This window comes from Capra hircus, chromosome 6 (assembly GCF_001704415.2).
Source record: "Capra hircus breed San Clemente chromosome 6, ASM170441v1, whole genome shotgun sequence".
Taxonomy (NCBI): domain Eukaryota; kingdom Metazoa; phylum Chordata; class Mammalia; order Artiodactyla; family Bovidae; genus Capra; species Capra hircus.
This window is the reverse complement of record NC_030813.1, coordinates 66,972,896-66,999,150: the sequence shown is the minus strand read 5'-3', so window position 1 is coordinate 66,999,150 and position 26,255 is coordinate 66,972,896. Positions and strand designations below refer to the sequence as shown.

Sequence of the window (26,255 nt, the reverse complement as noted above, 5' to 3'; positions counted from 1 at the left end):
GTCAGTGATGCCATCCAACCATCTCATCCTCTGTCATCCCCTTCTCCTCCTGCCCTTAATCTTTCCCAGCATCAGGGTCTTTTCAAATGAGTCAGCTCTTCACATCAGATGGCCAAAGTATTGGAGTTTCACCTTCAACATCAGTCCTTCCAATGAACACCCAGGACTGATCTCCTTTAGGATGGACTGGCTGGATCTCCTCGCAGTCCAAGGGACTCTCAAGAGTCTTTTCCAACACCACAGTTCAAAAGCATCAACTCTTCAGTGCTCAGCCTTCTTTATAGTCCAACTCTCATATCCATACATGACCACTGGAAAAACCATAGCCTTGACTAGATGGACCTTTGTTGGCAAAGTAATGTCTCTGCTTTTTAATATGCTGTCCAGGTTAGTCATTACCAAAGACAAATTTAGGAATTAAAAAAAATATTGTATAAATCTCATCAGTGAATAATACATCTAATTCAATAGCATGCCTCTTACCAAGTGATATACCAAAGAGAAATATTTTAGTTACCTATTGCTGCATAGCAGATTACCATAGACTTGGCAGCTTAAAACAGCACACATCTATTATCTAACAGATTCTGTGATTTGGAACCTGGGAGTGCCTTAGGTCCTTTGTCTCAGGATGTGTCATACAGGTTACAGTCATGGTATTGTCCAGGGCTGGGGTCTTGTCTGATGGCTTGCCTAGGAAAGGATCCACTTCCAGGCTCATGTGATGGAAGAATTTCAGTTCCGTAAGGTGGAGGGTCTCAGTTCCTGGCTGGCTATTGGCCAGAGGACAACCTCAAGTCCTTGCCAGTAAGCCCACCCGATACGGCAACTTGCTTCAACAGAACCAGTGAGGAAGAGAGTGCTAGCAAGATAGAAGTCACGGTCCTATGTACCCTAATGACGCAAGTGACATTCCATTATCTCCTACTGATTGTTAAGTAGGTCACTAACCAGCTCACATTCAAGGGGATGGATTATACAGAGTATAAATAGTGTGAGGTAGGGGTCATTGGGGGCCATCTTAAAGTCAGCCTTTCACAAAAACTGCTCCTCTCCCATGGGAAAAGAGTTTTAAATCCTGAGCTTTTCTAACTCAAAGGTTAGTTTATTTGTCAGAAATAAAAAGTGACAATGAAATGCAATGTGGGATCCTAAATGAAGATCTTGGTGATGTTTGAATTGGGTCTTTACTTGAGGTAAAGATATTGTATGGTGTTAATTTCTTGGTTCTGATAATAGTACTGTAGTTGCGTAAGGTGTTTGCTTTGGGGGAACCTGGATAAAGGCCATATGGAAACTTTATGTGTTATTTTTAAAAGTTTTCTATAAGTCTCTAAAAGTAGTTTAAAGTAAAAAGTTAAATATTAGATAAAATTAGTTACAGGAATATCATTGTACAACATGGGGAATATAGCAAATATTTTATAGCTATAAATCAAATGCCATGGGCTTAGTTGCTCAGTCGTGTCCGACTCTTTGCAACCCCACGGACTATAGCCTGCCAGGCTCCTCTGTCCTTGGGGATTCTCCAGGGAAGAATACTGGAGTGCCCTCCTCCAGGGGCTCTTCCCAATCCAGGGACTGGACCCAGGTCTCCCGCATTGAAGGCAGATTCTTTACCATCTGAGTCACCAGTTCAGTTCAGTTCAGTCGCTCAGTTGTGTCTGACTCTTTGCGACCCCATGAATCGCAGCACACCAGGCCTCCCTGTCCATCACCAACTCCCAGGGTTCACTCAGACTCACATCCATTCAGTCAGTGATGCCATCCAGCCATCTCATCCTCTGTCGTCCCCTTCTCCTCCTGCCCCCAATCCCTCCCAGCATCAGAGTCTTTTCCAATGAGTCAACTCTTCGCATGAGGTGGCCAAAGTACTGGAGTTTCAACTTCAGCATCATTCCTTCCATAGAAATCCCAGGGCTGATCTTCAGAATGGACTGGTTGGATCTCATTGCAGTCTATGGGACTCTCAAGAGTCTTCTCCAACACCACACTTCAAAAGCGTCAGTTCTTTGGTGCTCAGCTTTCTTCCCAGTCCAACTCTCACATCCGTACATGACCACTGGAAAAACCATAGCCTTGACTAGATGGACCTTAGTTGGCAAAGTAATGTCTCTGCTTTTGAATATGCTATCTAGGTTGGTCATAACTTTTCTTCCAAGGAGTATGTGTTTTTTAATTTCATGGCTGCAATCACCATCTGCAGTGATTTTGGAGCCAGGGAAGCCCATAAATCAAATATAACCTTTAAAAGTTGTGAATCTCTATATTGTACACTTGTAACCTATATAATATTGTACATGAGCCATATTTCAAAAAAAACTAAAAAGTTAGAAAAAAATGATTTATAAAACCTAAAAATCCTTTAGCTATTATATATGCCTACAATGTGGCTATAGCTTATTCAATAATTTTAACTTTATGTCTTTATCAGAGCTATTTTTGCAGATAAAAATCTGTAAATTTGTGGGTGGGAAAATGGGGAGATGCTGGTCAAAGGGTACAATAAAAAATATGTAAATACAGGAAATTTAGTAGATAAATTTGCTTAAAATTGTATAGGTAAAATCTATAATTTTTTGTATTAACAGATAATTTGAGTAGCATTCTTAATGAAAATCCCCTAAAAACCTCATTATTAGTATATAGTAGAAGTATTTATATTTGTATGTATTTGTTTCAACAAAATTACAGAGGTAAGAATTCTCTGCTTAAGCCTTAGTTGAAATGTTTTAGGGGGATTTTGCACAACGCCAAATATCCTTCAAATGTCCATTTAAAATAATCACCTTTTCTAAAATAGTGTCCTGATAGCCAAATCTGACTCCTTCCCTGTTCTGAGCACTGTTTTCAGATGTCAGTCTGCTTGTTGCTTAGATATCAGCACTTATATTCCAAAATAGTGTGGTCTGTCTCAACACACTCTTCCATGTGATGAAAAGTAAAATGCTTCAACCCCTTGTAGGCACTTGAATTTCATGCAAAGCAAGAACAAATGGCTCCTCATTTTGCTCAGTGTTTGAAAGGGCTGCAAGTTATTAATACCCCATCACTATTTCACATGTCCTCATCTGGCAATTTAAAGCCTATGGGTCTCGGTTGGTTACACCTCTTAAGAGAGCCATTTGGAAACACTCTAGACATTTTTCTTAGGCCCTATTTTTAGAATGGAAGGCCTAATGGTATTTTAATGTCTCTATATATTCCCAGATCAAGTCTCGAGAAAAAAAAAAAATCTGTTACCTTTTGAAATTTAGCAAAGCTGGTGGGATTATCACCACTCCTCTGAGAAGCATTGTGTTAAACAGTGAATTTTAATTCACAGAATGTCAGTGGTAAAAGGACTATGAAAAATCAGCTCTTCCAAATCCCTCACTTTTTCAGACAGTGAGGAGTGGCCAACGTGGAAAGTTCAGAGGGGTAGCGTATGATTTCCTGCACAAAATAACTCAGGTGAGGGTCAATGACAAGAATTGAGCTTCTGAGTTATAGACTCAGCTTTAGAGTGAAAGTGGTCTGCTGGACCCCTGTGTGAACCTTCATCGCTTTTACCATAGAAGGCTCTGAATGAAGATGTGGAGTGATCAAAGAATATGTGGGTTCAGAAGTGAGGAAAGGTCCAAGAAACACCTGGGAGAGTTTGGCCCCAAGTGCTACTCAGCCTTGTAGTGATCTTCCCCCCATGGCAATGTGGGATGACTTTTCCCTCTGTAAGTGGCACCTGGAATTCCATCAGAGATTCCTTTGGTCCAGCAAGCAATCTTCTAATGATGCCAAAAACTTCTGGAGGGTGAAGTGTCCATCTGTTATTATGTACAACTCTGTGTTATTTTCATCTCTCTTCTTCTTTGAAAGTCTCATTTCAATCAGCTCACTTGGGGAACATAGCTCTGATGGTAGGAAGGGGAAAAATGTTTAGCAGCAAGTATAGCTTCCCTGGTGGTGTTAGTGGTAAAGAATCCGCCTGCCAAGCAGAAGACACGACTTTGTTTCCTGAGTTGGGAAGATCCCCTGGAGGAGAAAATGGCAACACACTCCAGTATTCTTGCCTGTAGAATCCCATGGACAGAGGAGCCTGGTGGGCTACAGTCCTTGGGGTCATAAAGAGTCGGACACAACTGAGTGACTCAACAATGATGCTCTGGTGGAGGTGGCTTTCCAGGTGGGGTGCTGGAGTGGGGTGGGCAGGATGGTATCAGGACGTTGGGACACAGGTCAGGGACTAGGAAGCAAAGGAAGAATGCTGAAACCAAGCCAAGCTTGCTGTGTAGCTTTATTGTGGGCTCTTACACCTGGGAAAGAAAGAGAAAGGCCTTCACCCTTTCCTAGTGTTTCTTAGCCCCTTTGGCAAATACGGATTGATTGGAGGTTAAGTAGAAGTTTGTAGAGTGATGGGAGAACCCAACTACTGTGTATGTGGTTGGTTCACTGGGAAAGTGCATACCAGGTTTTGAATTAACCTTGAGTTATGCTTTTGGGACATACATTCCTAAAGTAAGGACTCATGTTATTTAATAGAGTAGTTAATAGTCCTTGAATCAGTTGGCCTGGGTTTGAATGCTGGCTGGGACACTCACTAACTCAGTGATCTTGGAAGAATCTCATCTATTTTCTGGGCTTCAGTTTCTTTATTTGTATAGTAGAGATGACAGTAATGGTATCGCTGGTGGTGTAGTAGTGAGAAATGAGTTAATGTGTATGTAGCACTTAGAGCCTAGCAAAGTAGAAGCAATTGCATAGGAATTCTGTGTTCTCCACATTCCTCCACCACGTTTCTCGGTTTTATTTGAGAAAATATGTAAGGTCTCTGGAATAAGATCTAGGAAAGAAAATCTTCTCAAAAATGTTACTTAAGCAGAATTTTCAGTTCTATGAATATCTAATTTATTTCCTGAATGGCATTCAGGTGTCTCCTTTCCACTGAGATACTTGCTTGGACTAATTCATATTTTATGTCTAAAGCTAATTCTTTCAAATGCAAAACTTCTTCTCACATCTTCACTAACAAATTTGGATACATGTTAATATAGTTATGTGAATATTAGGATTCTAAAATTTACTTAATTTTAAGACAAGTTTCTGAGAAGGACAAAAGTGTTTGTATCTAAATGTAATTGTTGAGTACTCTTTTCCCACATTTTTATATATAAAAGATCCTTTCATAGACTTGATCCTTTCTGTTTTAACTCAGTGGCTGGCATATCCCTTTATGTTCCAGTGATCTATAGATGAATGAGTGCAGAATTATAAATGTGTTTGTTGGGTCAAGGAGTTCTTAAAGCCAAATTATTAGGTCCTTATGTGAGAATAAATGATATGGGATGGTAGATAGGGTATGGGTTGAATGTTAAAAATCTGGATTCTCTTCCTGCTTCATCTGTTACGAAGCTGTGTATCTCAGAATCTCCCTAGACTTCCCTCAAATGAAGGATTTGAATGAGGTATTGACTAAGATTTCTTACAGATCTGATACTGTATGATTCTGAAATTTCTTATTGACCTTGCATTTTTGAAGTGTGTGCTTTGCTTTGACTGACATGTGTATTTTCTTTCCTAGTTTTCTTAAAAATCATTTGAGATGCCTTTGCCAGATGACCAGCTAGGGTGAGAGGTGCTGTCCATAGCTCAAACTAGAAAAAGCTGCCTGGATCTGCAGGAGAACAAGACCATGACCTTGACATTGTAGTGTCCCCGTCCCCAGACACAGGGACTCAGATCCAGCAGTGTTTGATTGCATGTCAGATGAATAAAGACAAACTCCAAAGCATTATTACCTTACTGCTAGTGGGCAATTGTTTGTGTTTTGCTATTTTGCAGAAGATAGCATAGAAATGAAAAGGCAAATTACTGCACAAGGTTTCAGAGTTGCCATTTGTTTGTGTAATATTTTCTGTTCTAGGGAGACAGTGTAGGTTAAGGAACAGCTTTCTCTCTATCTGCTTCTCAGAGATACTTTGAATTTCTCAGAGGGTTGATAAAGAAATGAGATTAACCTATTTTGTGATCTACTTCTGCCTCTTCATTTTGGGGACATTCATTTTCATGTTAATTTATTCCTTATGGCAATGGCACCTCACTCCAGTACTCTTGCCTGGAAAATCCCATGGACAGAGGAGCCTGGTAGGCTGCAGTCCATGGTGTCGCTAGGAGTTGGACATGACTGAAGCATCTTAGCAGCAGCAGTAGAGCTGGGTTTTTTTTTTTTTTTTTTTTTTTTGGTTGACAGGTTTACTTAACACAAGAAATCTCAAAAAAAAAAATCATTTTGGATAAAACCTTCTACAAGAGAGAGTTAGATGATCTGTTATGGAACTAGCTTATTCCCTCTAAAATCATGACAGTGAGGTGGCTAAAATGCTTGTTACAGGGTTAAAGGTTGTTGTTGACAATTCAAGTTGTTGATTATAGTAAATATAAATTAAGGTATTATTGTAGCATGGGTGGCCAACTTTTCTTTAGTTTGATTATTATTTTGAGAAACAGTCTGTAAAAACATTAATTTCCACCTTTCTCTTTTCTTCTAGTCATGGACTCCTGCCTTGTAGATCCTTCTGTGAGTCTGCAAAAGAGGGCTGTGAGTCAGTCCTGGGAATGGTGAATGCCTCCTGGCCTGATTTCCTCAAGTGTTCACAGTTTAGAAACCAAAGTGAAAACAGCAATGTCAGCAGGATTTGCTTCTCACCACAGCAGGAAAACGAAAAGCAATGTAGGTGTCTGCATTTTGTTGCATTTTTTAAAGTTTTTTTTATTGAAGTTCATGCTAGGAAATACACAAATAATGCGTATAGTACAATAAATTTTAACAAAGTGACCAGAGTCATGTAACCAGCATCCAGACCAAGAAATAGAATAGTAACAGCAACCCAGAAACCCAACCTTCCTACCAGTGATCTGACCCTCCTAAAAGAGACCTGTATACAGACTTCCAGCACCTCAGGTAATTTTGCCAGCTTCTGAACTTGGTATCAGTGGTATCAATCGTACAGTATGCATGCCTTTTTTGTCTCACTCCATTTGCTCAACATTATGTTTTAGAGATTCACTGTATTTTCATCTACTTGTAGTTTATTCATTCTCATTTTTTGTGGTATTCTAATATATTTTATGGGGTTCCCTGGTGGCTCAGTGGTAAAAAATTCACCTGCCCATGCCTGCTGGTGCAGGAGATGCAAGTTCAATCCCTGAGCTGGAAAGATCCCTGAGAGAAGGAAATGGCAAACCACTACTGTATGCTTGCCTAGGAAAGCTCATCGACACAGGAGCCTGGCGGGCCACAGTCCGTGGGGTTGCAAACAGTCAGACATGACACAACTAAACAATATGTTTTAGACCACAATATAGTTTTCTACTCTGCTGTTGACAGACATGTGAGTTGTTTCCAGCTACTATGAATGGTGATGCTATGACTATTCTTGTACGTGTCTTTGATGGAACATGGCTATGTCTTTGTTCAGCAAAACAGTTTTTTAAAGTGGGTATGGACATTATATTCCTCCTAGCTATGAAAGTTGCGCTTGCTCCAAATTTTCCCCAACACTTGGTATTGCCAGTCATTTTCATTTAAGCAGTTCTGATGGTAGTGTTGTGGTATTTCTTTGTGGTTTTAAGTTGCATTTTCCTAATGAGTGGGGCTGAATTTTCAAGCTGTTTTGGTTATTTAAATATCCTTTTTTGTGAAGTGTCTGTCCAAGTATTTTGCCCATTTTTTGATTGGGTAGTCTGTCTGTTCTTGATTTGTAGCTCTGCATGCATTCTGTATAGAAGTTATCTGTTGGATATATGCATTGTAAAGGTTGCCCACTGGCTGGCTTACCTTTCTTCTGTTAGTGTCTATTATGGAATAGAAAGTCTTAATTTTAATGGGTCTGTATTATTAATCTTTTCCAATCCTCAGTTTTCCAGATTCTCATGCTACAGTATGTGAAAGCCTCTTTCTAAATTACTAGAAGGGCCCTTTGGCTTCCACAACATGAGTTACAGTTGCCTGCAGTTTTGAGTTCTTTTTCTAGAATATTGATGCTTGAAGGCGATGGCGCCCTACTCCAGTACTCTTGCCTGGGAAATCCCATGGACGGAGGACATAGGCTGCAGTCCATGGGGTCGTGAAGAGTCGGACACAACTGAGCGTCTTCCCTTTCACTTTTCACTTGCATGCATTGGAGAAGGAAATGGCAACCCACTCCAGTGTTCTTGCCTGGAGAATCCCAGGGATGGGGGAGCCTGGTGGGCTGCCATCTCTGGGGTCACACAGAGTTGGACATGACTGAAGTGACTTAGCAGCAGCACTAAGCCATCCAATCCATTGTCCATATAGTTACTTACTAAATACGTGGTAAGTCACCCCATTGAGTGCATTCCTTTCTGTAGGTAAAGTATTCCAGTTCACTTCTGATAACGATTTTAACAATTGGACCACCCCTGATGCCAGGGAATGTCTGTCTCCACCTACCATCAATAATGGCAACTTCACTCTCATGCCAGCAGTGAGTGATCCAGATCAATAACCCCATCAGACTGCCTGCTTTCCGGGACCACTCCTGCAACTGTCACAAGCTGGGTCTTTAAGAAGCAGTCACTGAGATGGAATTTGTTGTACAGGGTGTTTATTAGGTATCAGCACTTGTGTAAAGGAGGAGAGAGAAGGCAGGATTAGGTGGAGGCAGAAGCTGAAATGTGATCCAGAGCCACTGAAGCTTTGGCTAAATCCTCAGGGAGTTCTGGGGCTCATATGGTCTCAGGGACTTGTTCCATGTTGGGACAAGTCAACCAGGTCTTTATACCCCCACCTGAAGCCGCCACTGGATGTGATCCTTCTTGGGAAGGATGTGCTCTTGTTTAGGGCCGTTCTCTGCAGCTGAGGCTAAACCTGAAGCATCTGAAACCTGTTGGCTGACAGTGGGGGAAGCAGATTCTCTCCTGAAGGGCAGGAGTGTAGAGTGGGAACAGACCACATTGATCCAGTAAGAACTGCACTGATTTTGCTCTCTGTTTATAAGACAGCATCGGTAAGACTCCACCTCCCTCCCATTTGTTTCCATTCAGAGAATGCGTTTCTCTGGTGAGCCTTGCTGTTAGAAACCAAGGCGTTTATTGCATTCTGTTCCTCCTTGGCAGTCCCAAGTTGTAATTTTTTTGTTTTGTTTTTTGGTGGAGCAGCAAGATTGCTACATTTCCACTTGGCTTTGCAGAGGTTTTCTACCTAACTCTGGCTTGTTCTTCACAGCAGAAGCCTTTAGGGGAAATCCTTCCACATGATAGGCCTGCCCTTCTCTGTGTCTCCTTTCCTGCTACATCCTTGCCGCCTTAATTTCCCATTCCTCTGGTAGCATCAAAACTCGAATTTTTGTCTGTCTACCTCTGTGGGATTACGAAAAAGTTCTACTGGCTTCTCTGCCTCTTTGCAGTGGCCGTATGTCCAGGTTCTCAGTTTCTAGCACTGTGCCAGGAATAGGCAAGTTCCAAGGGGTAAAAGCATCCATACATAGAATGTAGACTGTTTGTTCTGAAGTTGCCTTCTCTCTGGATCTTAGCCACTCACCTCTTAATAGACTCACCAGCTATCAGAGGCCTTTAAACGGATGTTTCTTTGTGTTTCATCTGGCTTTTCCAGTTTTACTTGATGGGAGGGACGTTAACCTGTCACAAGTGACTCACCCAAGCCAAAAGTAAGGGTTTGTTTATTTCTTTTTAACACACTGTACAGTAGAGGTCTACTGCTAAATTAGGATTCCCTCCAAAAGGTTGTACACAGCAATAAACGACCAGAATGATGAGTGAGTGCACATGAAATAGAAGCCCTTTTAATTCTTTTTCAGCTACATTTCTCCCATTTTAATAGAACACTCTATTAGTCGTCATTTGGAAAAAGTAGCCTGTTGATATAGGATTTAAGAATCTACTGAGAAAATTTGAAAATAAAAAAATCATCAGTGTTCCATAACATGATGGTCCTAAAGTATCAGTTTTTAAAATCAAAGTAATACCAATATTCTTTAATAGCTCTAGGTGAAATGCTGCTTCACATATATTCCTCAAGTATCAGAAGATAGTACAGATCTTTCCATCTTGGAAAAGATTGATGGCTTTGGAAAAGATCTGGGAAGATATATTGAAGAAACTTACGTTTTAAGAGAACAGAAATGTCCTAAGTACACTCATCTGAGATCCTCTATTTGTCAACCTTTTTAGAATTCTTTATCCTCTTTTTTTCCCATGTAGAGTTAATTCTCTGAAAATGAGTCTGATAATCAGTGTTTGATGCAGCATTTTCCTGGAATTTAAAATAATTTTTCCATCTCATGCTTGATAGATAAACGGTATGCTAGCCATCATAGATATATTCATAGGGCATGTGCTAGGAAAGAACCACTGTTAGCTGTGATATTTATGTATGCATGAGAATTTAATTTCTAGCGCACACACACATAGTTACTTAAAAATGTTCATATACTAAGAATATTGTATGCCAGGTAGAAAAGTATGAATTATATAATATTGCCTTAATCGTATAAGGGTTTGTGTTGTAAGACCAGTTATGAATATAACTTGTGAAAGTCTTTTTCTCATTTTTTCACTAATTTAGTAAATATTCATTGAATATTCAGTTCTGAGCATTATTGCAGGTAATATGAAAAAATAAAAGGAAGTACAGTAACCATGATATTGGTTTATATCCACCTGGAGTGATGGTTCTCAACCAGAGATAATTTTGTGACCCCTCCACCTGGGAACATTTGACAATGTCTAAAGATAATTTCCTGGTGGCTCAGATGGTAAAGCATCTGTCTACAATGCGGGAGACCTGGGTTCAATCCCTAGGTCGGGAAGTTTCCTGGAGAAGGAAATGCCAACCCACTCCAGTACTCTTGCCTAGAATATCCCATGGAGGAGGAGCCTGGTGTCCATGGGGTTGCAAAGAGTCAGACACGACTGAGCAACTTCACTCAGAGATAATTTGGTTGTCACAACTCTGGGGACAGAAAGAGTTGCTACTGGCATTTTGCAGGTAGAGACCCACCATGCTGTAAAGCATCCTGCAGGGAGTAGGGCAGCTACCCACACAAACTGTTTGGTCCCAAATGCCGGTAGTGCTCCTTTTGAGAGACTCTAGGTTGGGCGTGATGTTTTGCAAGGTACTTTCTAGTAATAATAATAATACTTCTCGTACTCCCTACCTTTAAGGAGTATTAAGAGTTAATACTTTAAGGAGTGTTAAGCCTGATTTGGTAGATCTATATATGAGAATGTGAGAAACAATGTCAAAAGAACATTAGTAACTCCATATAGCATGCTGGCAGATAGAAACTATAGAAGAACACAGGTTAAATGTCAATGGAATAGAAGTGGAGTCAATGACATAAAGGAGTTCTGAATATTTGAAAAATGAAGGGTCTCACTTGACACAGAGGAAGCAAGGGGGTGTCCTGGGTAGGCATTCAGCACTGCGGACCTGTGTTGGGTGTCAGGTGTCTATTTAGCCCGTGAAACAAATGATGATTAAAAGTTGACTCCCATCTTAGTTTTCTCCTTCCAACTTGTCAAGTCATTTGCCCAAGAAAACAGCAGCCTCGCTTTTACCCTGTGAGCCCCATTCTCCTTTCCAAAGTGCTTTCACAGCTGTTAGCTCACTTTGCTTCCAGAGTAAATCTCTGAGGTATTATCATCTTCATTTTATAAATTAGGAAACTGAGGTTCAGGAAGATTATCCCAAGATTATTTTAAATCAGCCCCCCAGTTCTGTTTTCATCCTGGGACCATCCTGGGATTTGATTATTAATCTTTGAATGCTCCCCTCTGTTACAGCCTCCTTCTCACAAGAGCTTTCAAATGCCTTTTTAGACTGAGTTGAGCCAAAACTCACAACTTGTAATAGCTGCTTTTCCCAATGCACAGCTCTGTAAATTTTTTTCATCTTGTCATAGCATCTTTTAAGTCAGTCGTAACTCTGAAGATATTTTGTTCTCATATGGAAGGATACTCAGTTGTCTTACCCTTTCTATCTTATATCAATGCCTGGTCCTGTAAAGTAAATAATGTGCTAACGTGATAATGCTGTGGAAACTGTTCTCAGGTTTTTAAAATAAACATTAGTGTGTGTTTCCATAGTTGAGCTGTGAGAACTCAGAGGGCTAAAGGTCAAGGTCCATCAATCATTCTGAGCTGTCTGACTAGCCCTTTACTCTACCTTGTCTGAAATTGTGTATGGAAAGTAGTTTAGGAATAGATCTCTGCTGCTATGAAAGAACTTCAGCTATTTATTCTTTCATTTTCCTCTTCCTTTTCCCAGTATCTTATTTGCTTTCTTAGCTTTGGTTGTTGCGATAAACCACTTCAGTATGTTAGCTCCAATATATTGTTGTCTCAAGATCTCAGTAAAACATAATACCCCCTTTCTCCTTTTGTGTTGTGAATTCACTTGGGAAAATTACTCTTTCTTTGAGGTAGTGTCAATATTTTGCCAGAGGTAGATGAGTAGAGTTATCAAAATTAGCTACACATTTTTCATTACAATGAATAATCAAATATAATGAGATTTTCCTAGAACCTCAAATTTTGTAACATTTATAATTTTAAATTATTGATAATTTAAACTATAAAAGCATGTTCTTTCTTTGATATATAGTTGCTTCTTTTAAGGGCACCAAACCTAAATCTGAAGACTTGTTTTCAAGCCCTAGTTGTTTTATTTAATAACTGGGTGGTCTTGAAGCAAGTTTCATAAACTCTTTTTACTTCTCTTTCCTCAATTTTATTTTACAGTAGGAATAATACCTGGGTGGTAAAATGGTTTTATGGACTAAATAAAATACTGTATTTGAAAATATTTTGGAATCTATACTGCACTATGAAAATGTAAACACTTCAGTATAACAGACATTTAGAAGCATGTTCTATGGACCATGTAGTCAGTCAGGAACTGGGAAGGAAAGATGGAATGCAGAATTTTTTAAAAAGCTTGTTTATTTGGCTGCATCAGGTCTTAGTTGCCCCTCATGGGATCTCTTTAGATGTAGCATGTGAGATCTAGTTCCCTGACCAGAGATCCAACCCAGGCCCCCTGCACTGGGAGCATGTAGCCACTGGACCAGGGAAATGCTGGCATGCCAACTTTTTAAAGTGCTCATAAGCCCATAAAGAGCTAGACAGATAAGTACACAGGCAGGGCCTAAGACAAGGATTTGAGCACAAATCATATGTTTGGGAGAGGTGTGGACCAGTGGAGGAGTGGGGAGGTGGTTCAAGGGATGGAAGGTGGCCAGTAAATTATGAATCCAGCTACCATTGTGGTCAACTGAAGCTTAATGTCATGGTAAAATCTGGGAAATAGTGTATGATTTATACAATATGACTCCAAATTACCCGACTAGAGTAATGAGGAACATGGGGATACCCTTCCTTCCTTTAGCCTTTGAAGCTGATAAGGATCTACCACAGCCTATAAGTACTATGTCCTGTAAGAGCAGAGACATGGGATTGTGGAGGAGGAAGTCTGAAACCTGGCTGCACCCTACAACGGAAGGCCTTTGTCTCTGGTTATTTCTCCTTCATCTGCGGCACTCTCTTTGCCTTTGTTTCGACAACACTGCTCTGTTTTGGTTTGCTTCCCATACTCTGGCCACACTCCAGTCTCTCCTCCTCTCCTGGCTCCTGAAATATTGATATTCCACAGAACGCTGGTCTCAACCCTCTTTCCTCAATAGTCTATTCATTTTGTTTAGGAAACCTCATAGTTGGTTGTAGCCACATAAGTACTGATGACTCTTAAATCTGTACTTCATCCCCAATTTTATTCCATCCCTCAGGCTTTCAACCTGTATTCTGAAGTCCTTGCTCCAACCTCTCAAGCAAAGCTACTTTCCCCTAGATCTCCGGGAATTGTCATCCATGTTGCTGAATTCTATGGGAAGTTCTCAGTCTTCCCCTGACTTGACCTCCTGCAACTTTTGCCACATTTAATCACTCTCTTCATCCAAGATAAACCCTCTAGGCTTCCAGGGAGGTTTTCTTTCTACTTTTGGTCTGTGTGCATATTCAGTTGCATCTGATTCCTTGTGATCCCATGGACTGTAGGCCACCAGGATTCTCTGTCCATAGGATTTTCCAGGCAAGAATACTGGAGTAAATTGCCATTTCCTCCTCCTGGGGACCTTCCCGACCCAGAGTTCAAACTCGTGTTTCCTGCAAGTCTCCTACACTGTAGGCAGATTCTTTACCTCTGAGCCACCAACAGAATTTCTTTCTACTCTGGCCACCTATTTTCAGCCTCCTTTGATGTTTTCTCCTCATTTCTCTCACCTCTAAACACTGGAGTGCCCCAGGGCTTATTTCTTGGATCTCTCCTCTTTTTAATGGTTTAATTCAGGCTCATGGCTTGAAATACCACCAGATACTGACATCTACCAGCATGGATCTCAAACCCGCACATCCTCTAAACTCTGGGCTTGCATGTATATATATGCTTGTGCTATACACTCACACCACACACACACACACACACACACACACACGCACTGCTTTCAGCTTTCTAGTTATTTCTATTCGAGTGTCTGCAAAATGTGTTAAGCATAGTAGGTCCTACATACTACCCTGATCTAGTATTGCCCCCACCCCTGGTCTCCTCCAAAGGCTCCTCATGTTAGTAAGTAACAGCTTCATTCTTCTAGTTGTTTCAGCCAAAAGCCTTGTATTATCCTTGGCTTTTCTTTCTCTTCCATACCATATCTGACCTTTCAGATATCTTACCGTTTCTACTGTCAAAATATACACATAATCCAACCAGTGTTCACTATCTCCATGACCACCCCTGGCTCTGGTTATTTCAGTTCTTGCTTGGATTATCCTTCCACCTCCTTATTAGCATCCTTGCTTGCCCCAGCAGGTTGTTCTCCATACAGAAGCAAAAGGGATCATTTAAACATTTATATCTCTTCTCTCCAAGTTTTCCCATCTCCCTCAATATAAAGCTACTATCCCTACGACCTTCAGGGCACTCCATCAGTATCATTGCCTTGCATGACTCCAGGGGGGCACCAGTCACACAGAATTCAAGATAAACAGTGCCTGCTAGAGTTGTACAACACAGACATCCTGCCCTTCATTATCTTGCCCCTATCATCTCTCTGATTTTTCTCTGAATATTTACGTTTTTGCTCTTAGGGCTCCAACTCCTCTGCCTGCAATGCTCTTCTCCTAGAGATATTTTCTCAGTTCTTTAAAGCACCTGTCTGTAGGGCAGTAACATAGAACATGTTAGGGAGAATGATCACAGATAAGGGAAGGAAGAGAAGCCATAGGAATAACAGCTATTGTTACTGTTGTGGTTATTAAAAGACTTGGAAGAACTCTTAATAAACTACACAATCAACTTGTCCAGTACTTGAATTTCATTTGGCTGTGAATTGAACCTTGAAGGTTTTAAAAATCATTTAAAGTCCCTAACAATCTCTTTCCATCTATGAACCATGAGGAATGCTCAGCTTGTGGATTTCCTCTGTTTTCTGTGAGAGCCAGTCTTGTTTTGACTTCCCTCCTTCCCATGCCAGCTAAAGAAGCAGTGCCAAATAAAACAGATTTCTTGTTGAGCCTAAGTACTAGCTCTTCTCTTTGGGTTCAGTAATTCTTGTTTATAGATCATTTGAGATTAGATGTCTATTCTCTGCCAGATATTGCTTTGCTTGAGATGGCACAGTGGTTCCTAAAACAGAAATAGAGAGATGTCCTTTCCTCACCTGCATTCATTCATTCTTCCTCTATTTTCAAGTTAATAGCATGGCTTGGAAGTTGATAACTCAGAAACCCAATATCATGGGTTGATCCCTGTGCATCTTACAGAATATTATTTTGTTCAGTGGCTGGAGACCAAAGGCATCCACTTTTTGTTCCGTATTGCCTCTTGCTATCAGAAATCCACATTTGTGGTCTTACAGATGATAATAAAATGCAGAAATGTTTATCAACAAAGCAAAAATTTGATTTTTTGATATATGTAATTATAAATTCATAGCACTAAGCCTATTATATTTTGGTCAATAAGCAGTCTGACCACTCTAACAAGAATGCTGGTAATTCACATGTGAACAATTCAAAGCCTGATCTATTTTAATTCTATCTCCAGCTTTATATATCTATGTTGATCAATTTAATCACAGCAGATACATCTTTATAGAACCAGGTAGCTGAATAAAATTGCTGGTTGTTTTTTCTTTTTCCACACAATAAAAATATTAGCTTTGTTCTGTTTCTTATTTCTCTCTAAAAATTCCCAAGACTGGATACTACCTGTCCTTTTGATGGACATAACTCCTTACACTCAGTCAGTTCTCCTTTAAATTGAGCTCCAGGAATGTGGCAATTTCCTGATAATTCAGACATCCTAGAGTTTGAACTCTACACTCTGGGCCACCCACTGAAACTAATGCATGATTCAGAATCATCTCATCAAAATCTGAATCTCTTCTGAAATTGAGACTTCATTATGCCAAATAGCATCACGATTTTTATAACTTCAATTCCATTGAGCTCAGCAGTTGGGAAGTAATTGCCATCTCCATTTCATCTGCTCAATCCATATGTTTATTTGGAGTCTAAACCTCTGTGCACATTTAAACAAAATGAGCCAAATTCATATTGAGGAGGCTGTGTATGTAACATAGTATTCAGAGGTATGGTCTTCCAAATATTTTTGCTTGTGGGACCCTAAAAGGATTTTGAAAAATTATATACCTCTTTCACAATTTTAAGTTAATATTTAAAAACTTTAAATCATGAATGTAAGCAGTTGACAGAGTACAATCTAAAGGATATTATAATAATCAACATATTAAAAATGAAACTGTTATATTACTCTTTTAAATGTGTTCAGTGGAATTTAAATACCATAGTGACTTGGCACTCACAGCCATCCAAAATTTGCAAGCTCTTCTTTTAATATTGGACAAATATTACATAGCTTCTCTTTTCACACTTCTATTTCCCTTTGCTCACAGAATTTCATTCTGGCATATTCTTTTAAATGCTTACAATTATTTTTATCACCTTAGAAAAAAGCCATATATGAGAGTGGAAATTATTACTTACAAAAAACTTTTCTCATTTATGAGACTGAGTGTTAGCATTTTGACTAACTTTCTGTAGTAATTGTGACTTAAGTCTATGTGTTTATAAATAATTACTAAGCTTAAATGTGACATTTGTTGGAAATTCATCTCTCATTCTGTTAGATGGGATGATTTCTTTTTTTTTTTTTTTAATTTTAAAATCTTTAATTCTTACATGCGTTCCCAAACATGAACCCCCCTCCCACCTCCCTCCCCACAACATCTCTCTGGGTCATCCCCATGCACCAGCCCCAAGCATGCTGCACCCTACGTCAGACATGGACTGGTGATTCAATTCTTACATGACCGTATACATGTTAGAATTCCCATTCTCCCAAATCATCCCACCCTCTCCCTCTCCCTCTGAGTCCAAAAGTCCGTTATACACATCTGTGTCTTTTTTCCTGTCTTGCATACAGGGTCGTCATTGCCATCTTCCTAAATTCCATATATATGTGTTAGTATACTGTATTGGTGTTTTTCTTTCTGGCTTACTTCACTCTGTATAATTGGCTCCAGTTTCATCCATCTCATCAGAACTGATTCAAATTTAAAACTGGTTTGTGTAGAATGGAACAGGGTTTGGCATCTATTCTATTTCTACTTTTTTTGTCTTCTGGCTTGTAATGACTTAAAGACTTATTCATATAATTAAGTACATGGAAATAAAAGGAGTTTACCATAATAATGATCTTTAATTATTTGAAGAATTTTCCAGGTTAATATAAAAAGTCACATAGTAATAATCTACCATTAAAATTATTAGAGTCTTGGTTTGATTCTTCTCCTATTCTTGAAAGCCAGAATTGGAAAGCACTTTACTTGCCCATGAATTTATTAGCCTATCATTAGTCTTCATGGTCTCAATTTCTGATAATTTTACCAGGATTTATCAAACATCTATTTTATTTATCTAACATCTTTCAGTTAGATCACTTTGTTTAAATCCGTATACTGAGAAAGAATTGGGAAACTGAAATATTGTTAATTTCAATTTATCTTTGATAATACAATAATTTTGATGAAAAGCTTTATATGCTATCATAGCCATTAAATATATGCATCAAAACTTTGAAGCTGTTTATTTGCTTCATTCAATTTACAGAGAATTAACCTAATTGATTAAGCCAAACTTCACTCTTAAACTAATTGGCCAAATTAGAGTGACTTTCTGACAGAAATAAGCTGATTTTTAGTTTATGTTAGTGTGTTAATATATGTCCCTGTGTAAAGTATCTTACTTTACTTCTTAATTTACACAACAAAATTCAGTTTTTTCTTGTGTATAATTCTGTGAATTTTAACACATGCATAGATTCATATAACCATTAACACATCAGGATACACAATAGTTCTATTACCCAAAATGTGTACTCATGTTATCCTTTGTGGTCAAACTCACATTCCAACCCTGTTGATCAGCTCTTCAGGCTTTTAGTCATACCTTTCCAGGATGTCATGTAAATAGAATTACAGTATCTTTTGAGGCTAAACTTCTTTCACTTACAGTGATACCTTTAAGATTAATTCATGTTGTTACTTGTATCCACTATTAGTATTATTTTTACTATTAGTATTTGATTTCTATGTATGATGACTTGCTTGTTGTAGGACATTTATTTTTAATGCATGCCTGTACCCCAAGCTCAAGCAAGTTTTCCCAAACCTCATCCTGCGTGGCCCCCAGGACTCAGCACCCCTGAGTTGGCATGTCCTCTTAGCTGCCTCCTCTGCAAGATTCCCAGCTATGGCCTAAAGGACATTTTTCATTTCCAACTTTTAGTGATTATGAGTATTATTGCCAGCCATTTACTTAAATTTTTTTAAGCAAATTCCTCCAGGATAAATACCTAGATTGGTAAGTGTTTTATTATATAGGAATTGCCAAACTGTTTTCTAGACTGGCTGTTTTGTTTTGCTTTCTCACCAATAATATATGTGAATTCCAGTTGCTCCATAATCTCACCAGTGTGTGGTATTGTCTGGTTGATTTGTATTGCTTTTGTGTTAGCTATTCTACTAGGTATGGAGAGGTATCTCATTGTGGTTTTAATTTGCATTTATTTGATGACTAGTGAATGAGCATCTTTAACATGCTGATTTCCCATTGGTACATCTTCTTTGGTGAAGTGCCCATTCATTTCCTTTGCTCATTTTCTCCCCCTTGGGTTGTATTTCTTATTGTTGAGTTTTGAGAGTTCTTTGTATGTTCTCGGTGACAAATCTTTTATTGATTATGTGATTTGGAAATATTTTCTCCCAGCCTACACCTGTCTTTTCATTCTCTTCACATTGTCTTTCACTGAACAGACACTTTTATTTCAATGAAGTCTAATTTATCAATCTTTTTTTGTATATTACATGCTTTTGTATCAAAGAACTCTTTGCCTTAGGTATGTGCATGAAGATTTTCTCTTGTAATTTCTCCTGAGACTTTTATACTTTTCATTTTATTTTAAACTATGGTGAGTTAAATTTTGCATAAAGTGTGAAGTACAGGTCAAGTGGTATTTTCTTTTTCAAATTGTTATACAATTTTTCTAGGATCACTTGTTGAAAAGACTATCCTTTCCTCATTAAATTGCTTTTGTACCTTTGTTATGTTAATTTACCATGTTCATGTGGGTCTGTTTCTTGATTCTACTCTGTTCCATTCTGTATCTATCCAAAACCATTCTATCTTAATTATTATAGCTTTATAATAAGTGTTAACATCTTGGTGGTGTGAATTTCTCACCTGTGTTCTTATTCAAAATTTATTTTCAAGTTCTAGTGTCTTGTCTTTCTGTATAAATCCTGCAGTGATTTGATTGGAATTGTGTTAAAGCTATCAATCAGTTTAGGAAGATGTCAATTTGATGGCTTAATCATATTGAATCTTTTAAACCATAGCCTTGGTTTATCTTAGCATTTATTAGGTCTTCCTTGACCCTGATATCAACATTTTCATCATATAGATTTTGCACATATTTCATTGGGTTCTTTTAGAGCTGTTGTAAAAGGTATTGTTTTTATGATATTGGTCTCCTATTTTTCTTTGTTGTTATGGTAAACAGAATTGTAATATACTCTCCATTACCCAGGAGTGCCACTCTCCCTGTATAATTTCCCTACTTTTGAATGTGGACCTGAATTGCGTATATGATATGATAGTCACTTCTGTTATATGTTCCAGCTGACTTTGAGAAAGGTAGAGTATGAATGGAAGGACTGACATAATCGTTTGAACCCTTAAACTCTATTCTTGGTTCCTGATAGTTTTTATTATGAAAGATATTGAATTTTATCAAATGCTTTTTTCTGAGTCTGTTATTTTGATCATTTGGTTTTTCTTTAGTTTGGTAATCAGGTGATTACATTTTTAAAATTTTTTGGATGTTGAACTAGCATTGCTTCTGAGAATAAACCCCACTTGGTTGATTATTTTGTGCCTGAAGATGATTTTCCTTGAATTTATTCTATCAGGTTGATGGAAAAGCTCAGTCATTCTGAATGAACTTTTTGGCCAACCCAGTAGTACGGGGCTGCTGTGATTCTTTGTGGAGAATCCCATGAATGGAGGAGCCTGGTGGGCTGCAGTCCATGGGGTCGCTAAGAGCCAGACACAACTGAGCAACCTCACTTTCACTTTTTACTTTCATGCATTGGAGAAGGAAATGGCAACCCACTCCATTATTCTTGCCTGGAGAATCCCAGGGACGGTGGAGCCTGATTGGCTGCCGTCTATGGGGTCGCACAGAGTCGGACATGACTGAAGCGGCTTAGCAGCAGCAGCAGCAGCTGTGATTCTAAACTCTAAATTTATATCTTTCACTAGATTTAGGAAGTTATAATCATTTATTTTTCAATTTTCTGTACAAATTTTTCTCATTTCCTTCTCGGATTTTAGTGACATCAGTGTTAGATCTTTTTATAGTACCCAACTGGTCCCTAAACTTATGTTCTTTTTTTTTTTTTTTTTTTTTTTTTTCTTCTCAGTCTTTCTTCTCTCTCATGCAGGTTGGATAATCCGTTAATCTATGTTCAAGTTCACTGGCTCTTTCCATTGTCATCTCTGTTCTGCCATTCTGTGGCTCTTAAAAATAAAGGAACTTAGTTATTGTATTTTTTAGTTCTAAAATTTCTACTTGATTCTTTCTTGAAGTTGTTATTTCTCTACTGAGAACTTCTGTCTTTCCACTCATTTCAAACTTGTTGACCATTACTTCATAGAGCATGTGTATAATAGCTGCTTTAAAGTCTTTGTCAAGTAATTCCAACATCTACGTCATCTGAGGGTTGGTGTTTATGTTTTCACTGGGGTTACTGAGAATGTTCTGCTTTTTAGTTTGTCAACCGATTTGGAGTAACAAGTCAGCATTTTGAGTACATTATGAAATTCTAGGCCTTGTTAAAGTTCTCTGGAGGATGTTGGTTTCCGTTTGTGTTTTGTTGTTTCACAGTCACCTGACCCACTGGGATTCAGGTCACAAGTTCCATTATACTTTCTGTGGGCTTTGGTTCCAGTGTCAGTTTAGTTTTCAAAGACTTTGTTGTACCTCTTGGATCCTCCCCACATGTATGCCTCCTGTGGACCAGTCTGGTACCTGGGCCATGCCTACACTGCAGTTTACTTCTCAAAGATTTTGGTATTATAGTTCAAGCCATTTTTACAGATTCATTCCCGGGGATGAATCTTCATACACAGCTTCCTCCTCTGTGGCCTCCTGGAAACTCCCTAACTCCCAGGGACCCTTCCTCCTGTTTTTTTGTTTAAAAAGCTGTAGTTTCATCACCCATTCAGTGTCATACCCACCACTGGGGCGAATACACAACCTAGACTGTTGCTGTCTACCCTGTTGCAAGCATACTGCTTTATTACTGGGACCTCCCTCCAAAGGAGGGTCAAGAGAAAAGACACCTCGGGGATTTCCCCTTCTCTTTGCTTGGCAGGGACCCTCCCTTCCATTTCTCTGACCAGGGAGAGAGTTTCTCATGACCATGCCAGCTAAATAGTTCCATAATTTTACTACCCTGATTCTGCGTTGCAAAATATGGGTGGAAAAAGAAAAACACTAGAAAATGTACTTCGTTATTAGTCTTTTTTTTAAATTGAAGTATATTTGACATGTAGCATTATGTTAGTTTCAAATGTACAATGTAATGACTTGATATTTGTATTAGTCTATTTTAAGCTAAGTTCCCTTTTCAATCTGCCTGTTATTCCTTCTTTTTCAGATACCAAGGATAACTTGCTTTATGTGTTTTGTTGACAATATTCAATTATAATTAGAGGGGTAATGAGGTGGAATGTTTTTATTCCATCTTAACTAGAGCTAGAAGCTTAGGCTCTCACTTTCTATCTCTAATTTTAAGTTATGTATTTAGGTAGACAGACAGACAAAACTCAAGGCATTGACACAAATTTGCTGTCTGAAGGAAATAAGCACTCTTGCCTTCAGTGCCCTTTTAGCTTTGCCCATCAGGAGGTTTTCCTTAAGGACAATGTATTCTCTGACATTTGAGGGGTGAGGATGCAAGACAGCTAAAGGGAAGGTAGTTTGTACTGTCCACTGTTTGGAACTCCAGAGGCTTCACCCTTTAGGATTATATACCACCACAGGCTTGGGATGGATAAGAGATGTGTTTTTATTTGTTTCAAGTCATTCATAGGACATTCCGAAAGGGGAGGTGAGAAAAGAAAAACTGATGATTTCGTCCTTGCATGTGGCCTCAAGTAAAGGCAACTGTAGTAGAGAGGGAAATTAGGGATATGGAAATTGATTCCCTAAAAATCTGCCTGTATGTGCCCTTGGAAAGTCTTTGCCTCTGGCTGTTGTGGAATCATATAGGCCTGGCTACCATCCTGGTTCTGCTTCTCCAGTGATAATCTGAAGTTGGAAACAGACACATTTAGTGTAGATGTGAATCACAAGTGACAGAAAAGGATGTGCACATGTACAAGTGACAACATTAGCACATATGGAAGTGATAAAAGTGATATGTGATAAGTATCAAGCACAGAGGGCTTCCCAGGTGGCACTAGTGATAAAGAACCCAGCTGTCAATGCAGGAGATGTAAGAGACACAGGGTTCCATTCCTGGGGTCGGGGAGATCCCCCGAAGGAGGGCATGCAACCCACTCCAGTATTCTTGCTTGGAGAATCCCATGGACAGAGGAGCCTGGCGGGCTATGGTTCATAGGGTCACAAAAAGTCAGACACAACTGAAGTAAGTTAGCACACATGCACGTATCAAGCACAGAAAAGTGCTGAGTAATTGTGAAGGTGGAATAGTTAGAGGCTGGTGGGGCTAATCTATGGAAATGGCATTTTGATAGAGATTTGTAGAAGGGACGATCAATTGCTTTTAAGTTAAGCTTCTCTTGACTGAATATGGTTAAAGGCAGTTATGAAATTAAACAAGAAAAAAAAAAACCCCAAAGATATAGTGGTCAGACTTTCCAATCTAAATAAGAGAGTCTTAATAATAACATTTAATGGGAATAGCTGTAACAATAATGATATATAACATTTTCTTAGTATTTATTATGTATGAAGTGCTGTGCTAAGTGTTTTAGAGACATTTTCTCACAGCAGCACTGTGAGGGTTATGGTTATTCTTCCTGTTACAGCCTGAATGTTTGTGTCCCCCTTCTCAAATTCAAATGTTGAAACGAATTCCCTCTGGAGTGGTATTAGGAGGTGGAGACTTTTGGGAAGTAATTGGGTTTAGATGAGGTTGTCAGGGTGGATCCCATGATGGGATGTAACCTTTTATTAAAAAAAAGAAAAAGAAAAATACCAATATTTATTAGTGCTTAGAGAATTGCTAAGAGTCGGACATGACTGAGCGACTTCACTTTTCACTTCAATGCATTGGAGAAGGAAAGGCACCCCACTCCAGTGTCCTTGCCTGGAGAATCCCAGGGACAGGGGAGCCTGATGGGCTGCCATCTATGGGGTCGCACAGAGTCGGACACAACTGAAGCAACTTGGCAGCAGCAGCAGCAGAGAAATGCGGCAAACCCTGAAGAGAAGCAAAAATGTCCTTTTTAAGGAAAGAGCCCAGAACTTGCTCTCTCCCTGAGCACACACCAAGGAAGGCCATGTGAGAACGTAAATGAGGTGGGCCCTCCCCAGGAATCTAACCCTGCTGGCACCCTAAACTTAAGCTTCCAGAAGCATGAAAAATAAATATTTTTTGTTTGAGCAACCCAGTTTGCAGATTGTTATGGCCACATGAACTGGCTGAGACACTGCCCATTTTGTAGGTGAGAGAGCTGATGCTTGGAGAAGTTAAATAACTTGCTCAAAATTACAGTGGCATGACTTGACAGAGCTGATATTTGAACCTGATATTTGTTTTGATCTGGGCCTGTTAAGAGTTCAAAGACCTAGAATGACCCTGTTATAAAACATAGTGCACTCATTTTAAGAGAAGAAAAGAGGATTTCTATGTGCATCTAACTTAATAGCATTCAGAATGAGCACAAAGTGCTGTGTGTAGACTACTTATTTAAAAATCACTCCTTGCAGGTACTTAGAATAAAGATTAGACCTATCACATTAGGCCCACAAAAGAAGGAAAGGGTTTATTTTATGCAGAAAGTATATGTTGAATAGGAACATTTCTGTATATATGTACATTTGTCTATATAAAACACACAATTGCATATATTAAGCAAATACCTTAACCTAATATCAATAACCTCAGATGTGCAGATGACACCACCCTTATGGCAGAAAGTGAAGAGGAACTAAAAAGCCTCTTGATGAAAGTGAAAGAGGAGAGTGAAAAAGTTGGCTTAAAGCTCAACATTCAGAAAACGAAGATCATGGCTTCTGGTCCCATCACTTCATGGGAAATAGATGGGGAAACAGTGGAAACATGGGTGATTTTATTTTTTTGGGCTCCAAAATCACTGCAGATGGTGATTGCAGCCATGAAATTAAAAGACGCTTCCTCCTTGGAAGAAAAGTTATGACCAACCTAGATAGCATATTCAAAAGCAGAGACATTACTTTGCCAACAAAGGTCCGTCTAGTCAAGGCCATGGTTTTTCCAGTGGTCATGTAGAGATGTGAGAATTGGACTGTGAAGAAAGCTAAGCACCAAAGAAATGATGCTTTTGAACTGTGGTGTTGGAGAAGACTCTTGAGAGTCCCTTGGATTGCAAGGAGATCCAACCAGTCCATCCTAAAAGAGATCTGTCCTGGGTGTTCATTGGAAGGACTGATGCTAAAGCTGAAACTCCAATACTTTGGCCACCTCATGCAAAGAGCTGACTCATTGGAAAAGACCCACATGCTGGGAGGGATTGGGGGCAGGAGGAGAGGGGGATGACAGAGGATGAGATGGCTGGATGGCATCACCGACTCGATGGACGTGAGTTTAAGTGAACTCCAGGAGTTGGTGATGGACAGGGAGGCCTGGTGTGTTGCAATTCATGGGGTCGCAAAGAGTCAGACATGACTGAGTGACTGAACTGAACTGAACTGAACTGAACTGAATAATTTGTGGTTAGATACGCAATGGTTACCTGTACATACCCCATCAGCTTCTCTCTCTTGTATTCTTTATGGGAATGTTTCTATTTTTCTTTTTATTTCTCATGGTTGGCCTTTTGAATAAATCTCAACACAGAACAAAAAGTGGCTGTTCAGTTTATAACTGCTGCTATTGACCTAAAACTCTGAACTCTAAGAAGAAGTTTAGAGTTTTGCTCTCAGGCTCCTTCAACAAGATGTCAGAAATGTGAGGCTTAATTCAGGCTAAGACTCTGCACTGAAAATAAGTGCCTGTTGGTAGTCTTCTAATTGAAGAAAATATACAATGCTCAGATCTGCCCGGTATAGAATAGGAGTGATAAAAATAAAACAGCCTCAGAATATTTTTGTTTCATGAAATCTTTTATTCTGCCAGTCAAATATAGAGGCAGACATGAATGCACTGACCTTTTATTTATTTCTGTTATCTGTAGCACATTTTTGCTATTTTTATGAAGCAAGGTCTTACAAGTTGATTTGACTGGAGCAATATGAAGTAAGATGCAAGACAACATACTTCTAGCAAGAAAGCAACAGCTGTATCTAGGACCCTGGTTCACTAAAATCAACTCAAATGTGAAAAACAGAATGTTCTGGATGAGGTGTAAAGTTCATCACTCAAAAATCTTGA

At 39.1% G+C, this 26,255-nt stretch overlaps 1 protein-coding gene across 1 annotated transcript in view; it reads left to right on the top strand.

The window, feature by feature from the left end:
* The window catches only part of CORIN (corin, serine peptidase), a 301,718-nt gene that overhangs the window by 138,837 nt on the left and 136,626 nt on the right, over positions 1-26,255 (top strand). The window contains exon 5 of the mRNA XM_018049422.1: positions 6,525-6,706. Coding sequence (XP_017904911.1) covers positions 6,525-6,706 — 182 coding nt within the window. The remainder of the gene's footprint in view (positions 1-6,524; positions 6,707-26,255) is intronic.